Source organism: Camponotus floridanus, unplaced genomic scaffold (assembly GCF_003227725.1).
Source record: "Camponotus floridanus strain SB8 unplaced genomic scaffold, Cflo_v7.5 scaffold272, whole genome shotgun sequence".
Lineage (NCBI taxonomy): Eukaryota > Metazoa > Arthropoda > Insecta > Hymenoptera > Formicidae > Camponotus > Camponotus floridanus.
This window is the reverse complement of record NW_020229406.1, coordinates 65,781-77,500: the sequence shown is the minus strand read 5'-3', so window position 1 is coordinate 77,500 and position 11,720 is coordinate 65,781. Positions and strand designations below refer to the sequence as shown.

General features: G+C 39.9%; 1 protein-coding gene across 2 annotated transcripts in view; it reads left to right on the top strand.

The window, feature by feature from the left end:
• The window catches only part of LOC105250310 (calponin homology domain-containing protein DDB_G0272472), a 76,382-nt gene extending 65,216 nt beyond the window's left edge, over positions 1 to 11,166 (top strand). For both annotated transcript variants that reach the window (XM_011256328.3, XM_011256327.2), the window contains exons 6-14: positions 964 to 1,035; positions 1,134 to 1,337; positions 1,635 to 1,826; positions 2,416 to 2,656; positions 4,193 to 4,378; positions 4,857 to 4,959; positions 5,169 to 5,421; positions 5,646 to 5,821; positions 8,511 to 11,166. In XM_011256328.3, coding sequence (XP_011254630.1) covers positions 964 to 1,035; positions 1,134 to 1,337; positions 1,635 to 1,826; positions 2,416 to 2,656; positions 4,193 to 4,378; positions 4,857 to 4,959; positions 5,169 to 5,421; positions 5,646 to 5,821; positions 8,511 to 10,935 — 3,852 coding nt within the window. In that variant the 3' untranslated portion in view covers positions 10,936 to 11,166. The remainder of the gene's footprint in view (positions 1 to 963; positions 1,036 to 1,133; positions 1,338 to 1,634; positions 1,827 to 2,415; positions 2,657 to 4,192; positions 4,379 to 4,856; positions 4,960 to 5,168; positions 5,422 to 5,645; positions 5,822 to 8,510) is intronic.
• The last annotated feature ends 554 nt before the right edge of the window (positions 11,167 to 11,720 follow it).

Sequence of the window (11,720 nt, the reverse complement as noted above, 5' to 3'; positions counted from 1 at the left end):
CGAATAGGTCAAGCTGGCAAAAGTCAAGCTATTAAATTCGATTTGTCAAATATATATATATATATATATATATATATATATATATATATATATAGTCTAAGCGCTTTGTAATTTACCGTCTCGCAAAGTCTTACTTTGCGTTACCATTATTCGAAATTTCACGCGTCGCTTTTACGTTCGTTCTTTCTTGTTGGGATACTAATGAAAAGGAATAAAGAGCATTGTCTTTGTCGTCGTCACGGCATTTTCGCCCCGTCCGGGTACATTCAACCAGAGACCTACTCTTATTCGAGTATAAATTAAGTCTGGCTCGGGAGAGACTCGTAAACCGCGCCTAGAACTCACGTAAAGCGGAACTTGAGACTCGGTGCGGAAATAAAGAAACATCGCTCTCTTAATCTTCCCTCTCGCTAGCCCACACAGTAGGACGCGCTATTTTCGTCTTTGCTTTTATCATATATAAATGTTAAAAATATGCTCCAATGTCTCTCTTAATTACTCGTTACCCCCTTTCCTCTTCTACGCATAATCATTTTATTCGTAACTAATATATTTGAAATTACTTTAGACATTGCATCCGTATTTTAATCCATGCGCGCTCTCTTTTGCGACACATTTTTTTTTTTTTTCAGAGGACGTTAAAAAACGTATAAATTAATAAGCATGAATAATTGGGAAATTTTATAAATAAATGTTATTTTTATTATATAAAATTTTTTATAATATTCCTATTATGTTTTTTTTTATCTTACTCGACGCGCTTATATTATGATGTATATCGGAAAATTTGATATAGACTTACGAAAAGATTACTTTGAACGAGTATATAATATAGTTGTAATGTTTCAGACGATGGTTGTAAATTTAAAAAGAAAAAGGAAAAGAGAATATAGTTTAGTTCTTTTGAATAGATTTAAATTTTTCAAGTCTCTAACAGTTTTCTTATTACATTACGTTTTTCAGCTGAAAGCATTCTACGTGGACCTGCTAGTGCCGCTGGAGACTAATCTGGAAAAGGATACGAAAGTCGTTCAGGTAAGTAAACCACCGAAACTGATCCCCGGAAGGGACATTACTCGTCCCCGAGTTCCAGACTTTTGGTGACGATGAATAATGCAACGCTGGACTTTCAGAGCGAGCAGAAGAAGTTTCTTCAGCAGCACAAGACTAGATCCGAAACCTACAGTAAGGCGGCCGCGACCATGAAGAAACAAAGGAAGAAATCCAGAGCCGCCAATAAGAGTGGCCTCGCCATGGACAAGGAGCTGAAGAACATGCAGATTCTCGAAGAGGAGAAAACCAAGCTCGATGCCTTTTGCGAGCAGAGCCTGAAGAATGTAAGTAACGAGCGATATATGTAAGGTATTCTATCCTCGAAAAGATCTTTGTGTCACTTGTATTATATAGAGCATAAATGTTGGAAAAGTGAATTTAACAACATTTAACACACTTTTACAAGTGTAAAATAATATACGTATAATAATATGCGAGGAGAAAACGAATGTAAAAGTTATCATTAAATACATATTAGAGACGACAGACAGAGACATGATGGATTACGATGAGATGAGATGGATACCGATGAGATTCATTAACGGAGCGAGTCCATTAATACTCCGACCTTCTTTTCACAGGCGATGACTCAGGAGAGACGACGATACGGTTTCGTGTTGGAGCGACAATGCTCCTTGGCGAAGCACTATGCGAGTTTTCATGAGGTTGCACTGGCCGCGCTTCATCCCTCGGTTGATAAATGGCGCGAGGTTGCCGCCACCAGGGAATATTTGCCCCAGTCGGTGGAGGACATGTTCGCTTCCAGACTCAGGGTAAATTCGTCGACTGAGTAAAGTTGATGGCGTAAAATCTCTCGTAACGATTCACACCTGGATCCGAATTGATCCAAGCGCCAAGCACCCACCTCGCCTCGCCTGTATTTACACTGACATTTTGCTTCTTCTTCTTCTTAAATCTCTATCTAGATGAGGAAAAGAATTATAAGGTTATTCGTATCTGGAACCAGCGCCAGATTTAAAATTACCTATAGACCTATAATTTGAAAAAGAGACGATGATAAATTCCCCTTTTTATGCATTTTTTTAATACTTTCAAGCTAACGACAAAGACGACAAATATTTCATTTTTATATTTAGGCCAGCTTTAAAGAGAAGCTATAACGCGCGATATTATGTAAATATATATCTAGATAAATATATATCTATATATCTTTTTAGCCAGATAATGGAAAGCGAGCGCCGGCATTAATAACGCAATCTTTCGAGCGGACGACAAAGGTTTCTTAACATATTTTTTTAACTATATAATTTATTTTACGTATACAATTAATAAAGGATGTTGTCGCGCGCGATGTTTACGACTGTAAATTACAATTTTATAGCAATTTACATTTCTTTGCAGCAAACATCATTTTGGCCGGAGGATGAGGAGAATGGCGGCTCCGAATTGACGACGATGAGCTCGCAATTGCGAAAGACACGAAGCATGGACAGCTCCTGCTTAGAACTGCGATTGGGCCCCTTGCCCGGGAATCCGCAATCGTCCGGCGGCCATCTCGGTCCAACGCCGCATCTTCCCGCTGTCCTTTCCAGAGCGAGGTCGGAGGCCAATCTGCACGCCTCGACATTATCCCTCGGCCCCGGTACGTCGTCTTGCCGCTCTTGCTTTTTTCGCGACAATGATATCGATTTTTGCGCCACGCGCTCGTGCTGAAATTTCGACACCTTCCTTCTTTTGTTCCAACTTTCCTCGATTCGAAATTAAGTAAATTGAGCTCCATTCTCTCTAAATTAATTTCTACTAAATCATGTTAGATTAAATAGAATCGGAATTAATTTATAATTTAAGCTACATTATATGCACTTATCATAGGCCAAATAATCTCTCAAGAAATAATTGTACTTTAAACGATTAAATTGCACGCTATTACAAAATATAGATAGCAGACAATTTCGGCAATTATTTAAACAAATTAGTTATTTGAATATCTTCAAATAGTTATTTGAAGATTAGAGTTGTAAAAAGTTAGATTTGTTAAAAGTTAGATTTATAATTATGTATACGTATGTCGAGTGATTTCTTCTTCTTTCAATTAAGTTTAAAATATAAATAAATTGAAGATATACTTCAATTTAAACTAGAATTTTATATATATATATATAATGAACTGCTCGTTTGTTACATGACATACGACAGCAACAGCGAGCCATCTATAGAACGGAAACGATCGACCAAAAAAATCGGCGGAATGGAACCAGTCACAATGACGTTTCCGTTCTCTTTTCGCGAGTGCTGTCGTGCCGATCGTATAAATTCCAGTCGCGATCAGATTCGGGGACTCGCGTCGAAATCCGAAGCTCTCTCGAACGGAATCGCGCATGCAATAAAAACGGAATATGCTTTCGTTTGTGCAACGCGACCCGGGTCCGTATTTCATCGTCGTGGCGTCGCATGTCACGCTTCATATAGTCCATTATATCCGTTATTACACGTGCTGTGCCTCTATGACAAAGTTTTCTGTAGATTTGTTTCTCTTGGCTACGCCAAGTTACGCTATCCCTGCAAAGAATAAAATAAAAATCCTTCTCGAGAATAAAACACACACGCACAAACACAGAAAGAGAGAGAGAGAGAGAGAGAGAGAGAGAGTGTTTAAGTTTAAATATATAGGAAAGAAAGATATATAATTTGAATATAAATCATTCCATTATACTTGTTATAACGATGAAATTATGATTTGATTAATCTCTTCTGCGCTATACCTTTACAAATAATTCGACATGGAAAATTAAATCGTAAAATTATATATACACACACACACACACACACACGTACACACGTCAGTGTGTTTTACATTTAACATCATATATTTGTGTCAAATTAATTTACCATAATTTACTTTTATAAATGTTTGTAATAATATACACCGCTGATATTTCTCTCGTGGAGAGAGAACCTGTCTCTCCTTTATTTCCAATGTCCCTTCGGGGGTGCGATACCCATTCCACTCTCCGACATTCACTCTGACCATCGTTACCGTCCGCTGACCTAATTGCCCTGGTTTACCCCGAAACTACCCTCGCATTATCCCGGGCTCATCCTCATCCCCCGACAAACCCTCTTCCCCTTACGTCCCTCTCGCAAACTCGATCAGTTACATAGCGCTTCTGGTTTCCAGAGGTTCCAGAGACCCCACCCCGACCACGATCCATGGCACCTCCCGCGTCTCGCAGCAGCGGTGGTGGCACCGGAATCGGCGCTGGAGGTTGGGGAGACGCCCCTCTTGCCAGAGCTCTCTTCGCCTATCTTAGCTCGGGAGAAAATCAGTTGAGCTTTTTGGAGGGCGATCTCATCGCTCTGATGGGTGAGTTAAATCTTGCGACGTTCGTCGATCCGATACGCATCATTGTTCCGAAACTGTAGCGCTCGTAGCTCTCGTGATTGGCGCGTAACAAAATCATAGAGATCAACAAAGGATCAACAAACGACTACACTTGAGATCTTTCCATCCTTCAATCTTTTCTGAAAGAGAAAAATCGAAAAAAACTCGGTTTTCATTGTAATTAATGATAATTATTTCTTATTGATAATTATACATTTATCATTATATTAAATAATTATAATCTGAAATAATTATATTTATTTATAATCTAATCACATTAAAATTACTTACTTATTATAATGTCGAGGTGATATCAATGATATCTCCTCGATATTGCGTTATAATGGAGATAGTTGAATTTGAAAATTCCAATGCAGCTTAATTGCAAAATGTTGATGAGGATAATGAGCGAATTTTGCGTCGAAAATTTGCATATTTTTCATTATTTTTTTTTTATCAGGAGACCGTCAGAAGGGATGGCAATTTGGCGAAAATCTCCGCACTCAAAGCTCGGGATGGTTTCCCTTGGCGTACACCGAAATTATAATCGACGATATTTTGGGGTGAGTAAACCTTACCCAAATCCCAAAGTACAACAATTTTGCACGTTGTAAATTTTGATGTGCAAACTTTATGTTTATTTATACCGCTAATTTAGCCATTGTGGTTGCGTTGAAACGATCGCTTGTTTTTTAACACTTAATCGCGCCTTTAGAAAATTTCTCGAGTACGAGTTACACCGAATTGATTTGTATTATCGAATTGCACCAAGATCACCGAGTCACGGAGCGAGCAACGGTAGGACCCCGGATTTGCAAGCCATCCCTCCATGCAAGCCACCTCCCTCTCGACCGCCAGTCACGCCAGCCGGTATCGACGAGTCATCCGGGGGTACCACGGGCGCAAACGGCAACTCTGCCAACAGCAACAATGCCAACAACAACAACAACAACAACAGCTGCGTCGGTACGCCGACCAACAACGCGAGTGTTTTGGCAACTCCGACAGCGCGTCAATCGAAATCGGTAATAAGCTAATCGATTATCAATTTATTATTTATTTCATACAGATTAACACCCCTCCTCCTCTCCTTTCGACCGAGAGACGTTCTTAAATTATTCAAATTCAAATTCTAAAAAACTTGTCAACATGCAGGCTTTACCACAAAACATATAAGTATACATGCGGTGACCAAGATTGATTAGGACAAATGTAAAAGAGTAGAAAAATCAATTCGTCTGTGTTTCAGGTCCGTCCATCAGGTACACTGCCTGCAGTGCTGGCCGGAGGACGAAGGGTGCAACCGCCCGTGCCTCCGGTGCCACCTCCGGCGATGACGTCCCTCCATAGCAGCAACGACAGTGGCTTTTCCAACGAACCCCCGGTGCAGCCCGACGTCGATTACAGCGACGACGAGGCGTTGAGGTAAACCACTCGGAAGCTACGTCCCTCTTCCGCTCGCAAATTTATTTTCACTTCTCATTTACTTACGTGATTCTAGTTGGATTTTCTATATGCTTTATGTGTAAAGTGTAAGAGAGCTATGTAAATTACATTCCAAGAAAAGTTAAGTTTTTTATTTTTATTTTTCATGTATACGAGATAAAAAGTGTCATTTTGCTGATTTTATTTGAAAATAATATATCCATATAATTGTGACAATAATCAATTATTATAATAATAAGAAAATAATAATTACAGATGAATAAATTAAAGCGTGGCCTATGCGCATCTGTCGGAAAGAGACAGATTTTTTTCATTCTCGCAACTCGCGAATTATTTCAAAAGAGAATATAATTATCCAAAGAAGGATTTACGCGCGTAATTTACATAGACTACATCAAGGATGAAAACCGGTAAAATTTTATTGAATTCACATGAAACGTAGACGGAAATTATTTCTGACAATATAAACACAATATATAATATTGATGTACGATCATTCTTGACCGTTTTTGAAAACTGTTGTACTTGGGAACATGTTATACCTTGAGACACGTTAATTATCTTTTTAACAAAAGTGAGACTTTTCGTAGCTCAGTCTCTCATCACTTTCTCTTAATCGTCATCTGTTTGTAATTTGAATAATAAACATGCTCATTACAATCATTTAGTTTTCAATTTTTAAAAGATGTTTGCAAAAATTTAAATACATTATAAAATTCTCTCGTGTCAGATATGTATGTTCAATTTTAATTATTCAATATTTATCCAATTATTTCCCGCAATTTCTTTAATTCTAATATTGTTTCACATCTCGAGTGAGATTGTTGTAACTAGAGATCTATATTTGAAGAATCATTTAAGTTATCAGTATACCCATTTTATTTATTCTTTTTATTATAATATCTTAAGATAACGAAAAAAAAAGAAAGAACAGAAATTCGAAAGCAAAATTAATTTCTAAAGCAAAATTAATTAATTTATGGTGGCAGCAGTAAAGGGTATATTTTGCGTGAAAAAAAAATCTGCTGTAATGTATTTTATATAAAGTTTTTATACAAAATTCTTTTATACTTTAGGGACTTTGAAAAAAGATTAAGATATTATTTTTAAAATATTACACATTTTTATTTAAATTTGTAAACTAAACCATTTATAAATACAACATGTGAAATTAAAAAGAGACATTAAGCAAATTCTAAAAATTAAAGCAAAACGTTCTCAAGCATTAATCTTCCTTGTCTCTAACATCTCTAATATCTCTAGTATATTAATCTCAATGTAATTATATCGGTTTCGATCCTTGATTTACATTAATTACACATAGAGTATCATTACGCACTCGCAGAAATTCGATAGCGAGTGTGTATATATATATATATATATATATATATATATATATATATATACATACACACACACACATATATCAGACCCTTTCGATTCTCTGATATTTTTGCTTCTGCAACGTTACGCTTTGATAATTAGTGCGAATTAGTGCTTTGTCCTATTCGATTAAAGAAGTTTTATATTGTTGTAGCTTTACCTTTATTCTGCTTTCAACTGTCTCTTTGTAATTGATACAATTTTAACTCCTCTCTCACTCTGGTTTTGGCTCTCTGCACTCAATTTGATTGATTTGTTGCTCTATTGCGCAAAGAATAAAGACTCGTTGGTAATGAATGCTGTAGACGTGCGCATTTTCTTCTCAGAGGATTCTGGCAATGTCGACAATTGCAACTACAATTTACAATAATTTCGGATAAAGCGATATCGAATTATAGTCATAATCCATGAATATAGAGAAACTTGGTATTAATAGTAGTGTAATATATTCATCTAACTTACTTGTCCATTGCTACGCGCATGCTGTAGCTAATTTTGCGATATTATATTATGTTATGTGTGTACGCTATCCAAGTGGAATTTAGGATATGTAAATACTTAATGCTTTGCTTATTGCAATATTATTATTGCGATTGTGTCTTTTAGGCATTCTTTTAATAGCAATTCGTAATAGCAACATTAACAATACACAATAATATCACGATTGGTATGATCAATCTTTTTCTTTGGCACTCCTTATTCTAAAATTTCATCAAGTATATTTTTATTACATTTGCCTTCCTCTTTTCTTTTCCTTTCCCGATTTAAGCAAATGACAATATTATCTATTTCATATTTGGATAATTTATTCATTATGATCTTTATTCATTTATTATGCAGTTTTACTGTGATTATACTTGTCGCAAACTCTTCAATTTCATACATCTCAATCAATTAAATATTTCTTTTTATTCTCCATCGAGACTTACGAGAGCTATTTTGCTACTATATTTTTACATGTTTTACTCGAGACAAAATTGATTTTTATTCATCTTAATATCTCTGATCAGTTTATATTTAAATAGCTGTAAATAATTTATTTATATATCTCACGAATCAAACTCTCGATCGGATCTTCTACCTGGAAAATTAGTTATTTCCGTTTTTTTCGAAATATATATCTCTCCTTCTTGTAGATACCGCATGCGCTATCGTGGTCGCTGGAAATAAACCGCCGTGGTGGTGGTTCTCTGCATCTTCACCAGCCTCTACCTTTCTAATTCCTTCTTTCCGCAACCTGTCTTTTTTTTTTTTTTCTTCTTTATTGACCGCGCCGCGCACACAGACAACGGCGCCGGAAGCCGCGAAGCGGAGGGGATCGTCCGTCCTCAAAGGACGAGAAGCAATCCAAGGACTGGGAGAACGACTCTTGGAAGACGATCCCGCGGGATGAGAAATCCTGGCAGCTGTATCGCACGGCAATGGATTTATGGGCGGAATCTAAAGCCAATCGGACAGGTCAAGAGGACTCGAAAAAGTACTTTGAGATGGCGAACGGTGACTTTGCGCTGGAGAATGTGACGAAGAAGAGGAAGAGCAAAAAGACAGCGGCACAGCAGCCGAATGAGCGACCTAGCCCGAATCAGCGCTCAAAGATGGCGGCGGATGAGCGGAACTTGTCCGCTGTTACTCGCCACGACGATCAGCGACGCGTAGATAAGCGGACGCAGGCGGATACCGAGGAGGACGAACTCGAGGAAGAGGACGAAGAGGATTTTGGCGTCGAATGTCATAATAAGAATAATAATAATAATAATAGTAATAGCAATAAGTTTTACGGGAACAATCAGGAATCTCAACAAGAGCGAAGAGGAGGAAACGGTTTCGAGGTAGACAAATACGTCAAGTCGTCGTCGAGTTCGTCGTCAGAGTCCGACGACGAGAGTACCATCACCATCCCGGAACCGGGCCGTAAAGTCGAGCATATAGCGCAAAAGCTCGAGCAGACCGCGCAAAAGTATGCGCGCGAGCCGCATAGCCCACCCAAGTTTCTCGAACGCCGCGAGAGAACGAACACGGCGGCGGAGTATAAGAGTCTGGAGAGGGAAACGCGGGAAGCGGCCTTGTCGCGCGAACGTCGCGAAAGATCTGCCGTAGAATATAATAAAAGCCTGGAGCGTAGCCGGGACGGCCCAAAGAACTTGGAGCGCTTACGCGACAACCGCGCTCCGCGAGATGACGAGCGTCCCCCGTTGAGGGAGGACAGGCATTCGCTCGAGCAAAGTTGTCGCGAAGACAAGCAAAACTTTGGACGGTTGAGAGACGACAAGCAGAGCTTCGAGCGCGCAAGGGAGGACAAGCAAGGCCTCGAACGTTTAAGAGAGGACAAGCAGAGCTCCGATCGTTCGCGAGAGGACAAACAAAGCTTTCAGCGATCCCGCGAGGAAGCGCAGTCGTACGAACGAGCCAGGAACGAACGCGCTCGTTCCAGGACCAACGAGCAAGAACGCGCGTACACGAACACGGCGGAGCAACGAAGGGAGGAGCAACGAGTAACGAGTTACGAACGAACGTTCGAAAAGAATCGCAATAGGATGATCGAACGATTGTCCAGTCGGCGATTCGAACGGCCGCGACCGCCGTCGCGGGAAGCTCCGGAACGGCCTGTAGGACCCTACCGAGAACGCAGGTACTCCGATAAGGAAGAGGCGATTTATGGAGAGGCCGGCCGATACGGAATCGATTCGCTCGAGAGAGATCGCGGCTACGAGTCAAACTTTGAGACAAAATTGGAAAGATCGAAGGTGATTGAGAGACATGGTTATCACGCGGGTTTGCATGGCCCGGGTCTTCAGAAGCGGAACGTCGTACCGAGAAGTAGCGAGCAAAGTAACCACGGCGATACCAATAACAACACGCTCAAGATGGATCGAAAATCCCCGCGACAGGGCCAAATTACCGCTATGGGCCACCTCGCGCAAACAGGCAGAGCTTTCGAGGAACCAAAGAGCCCGAAGCTCGTAAAGCGGACCAAGTCATTCTGGAAATTCCGCCGGGATTCGGAAGTCTTGGAAGGTATGGCTCTTTGGCAGCACCGCTCTCTCGTGGACATTCCAAAGATGATTCGTAAAGAAGACAAGATGGCGGGAAACGAGGAGAAACAGAGAAACTCGGACGGCGGTAGTCCGAATTCGAGTCTGGGCAACAGCGAGAGCACCATCACGAACGAGCATCGGCACGACGAGACCGAGCCGAAGCCGGCCGAGAGAAGTCACGTGCCCGACAAGACGGATTACTTTGATGATTTCCCGACGCCCGCGGAACGGCCCAAGATTACGGAGAGATCGGCGTATAGAGTTCAACAGCAGTCGGAGGAACGGGCGTACTTTGTGGGCAACGTGTCGCGGAAGGCCATCATCGAGAAGGAACGTAAACGTAGTCTCGAGGCGAAGCGAAATATGATGATTGTGGCCGAGTTGAAGGAGAACAGTGAGAGTAAGCGGAACGAGATGTCGATGCGCAACCGACGAAACTATGACGAGGAGGAGGACGCGACGTTGAACTTTAGCGAGACTGAGGCTTCCGATGAGGAATCTACGTATAGCTGCATCGTCGTTAAGGATCAGAGCATACCGGAGAAGACACTGTTGCCGAGGACTAAGCTGAGACGAGAGTCTGATCGAGATAGAAATACTTGCGGACCCTGGTACGATCTTTGGGGCATGGACGCATCAGTCAACAAGAAAAAGAGGAAGCAGAAGCAACAGTAAGACGAGGAGCCGACGAATGAGCCGATATGAAATGATACGTTAAAATATGTTAAAGATATGTTCAAATTGGCTAATGTTGAGTTTGAGAGTAACAAGAGAGACGAAACACAATGTTGAAGCAAAAGTGAGAATATTAAACAGAAAATGGAAAGGGAGAGAATGAGAGAGGTAGATGGGTAGATGGGTAGATGGATGGATAGATGGATGGATGGATGGATGGATGGATAGATGGATGAATAGATGGATGGATAGATGGATGGATATATATATATATATATATATATATATATATATATGGATAGATATATATATATATATATATATATATATGGATAGATATATATATATATGGATGGATAGATGGATGGATAGATGGATGGATATATATATATATATATATATATATATATATATATCCATCCATCTATCCATCCATCCAGAAAGAGAGAGAGAGAGAGACGCAAAAAGAGAGAATTAAAAATTAAAGATTGGATACTCATCTCAAGAAGGAAAGATTAGCATAAAAAAAGGAAAAGAAAAAGCAACAATTTTTCCATTGCATGCTCGACGTGTGTCTTTTAAGATCAATTGCACTGATAATTTGTGAGCGAGAAACGATCGATTGATTTCGCAACTTGTTGTCGCATGTACGTTATTACTTCCGCTCTCCAAACATCTTAAATTTATCCATTTATTTTGAATCTTTCGCGAACCATCCTTTCATGACTAATTCCGTAAACGATCGACTTGGTCCCACTTTGTCGTGTTGATGAATTCTTTTCTGT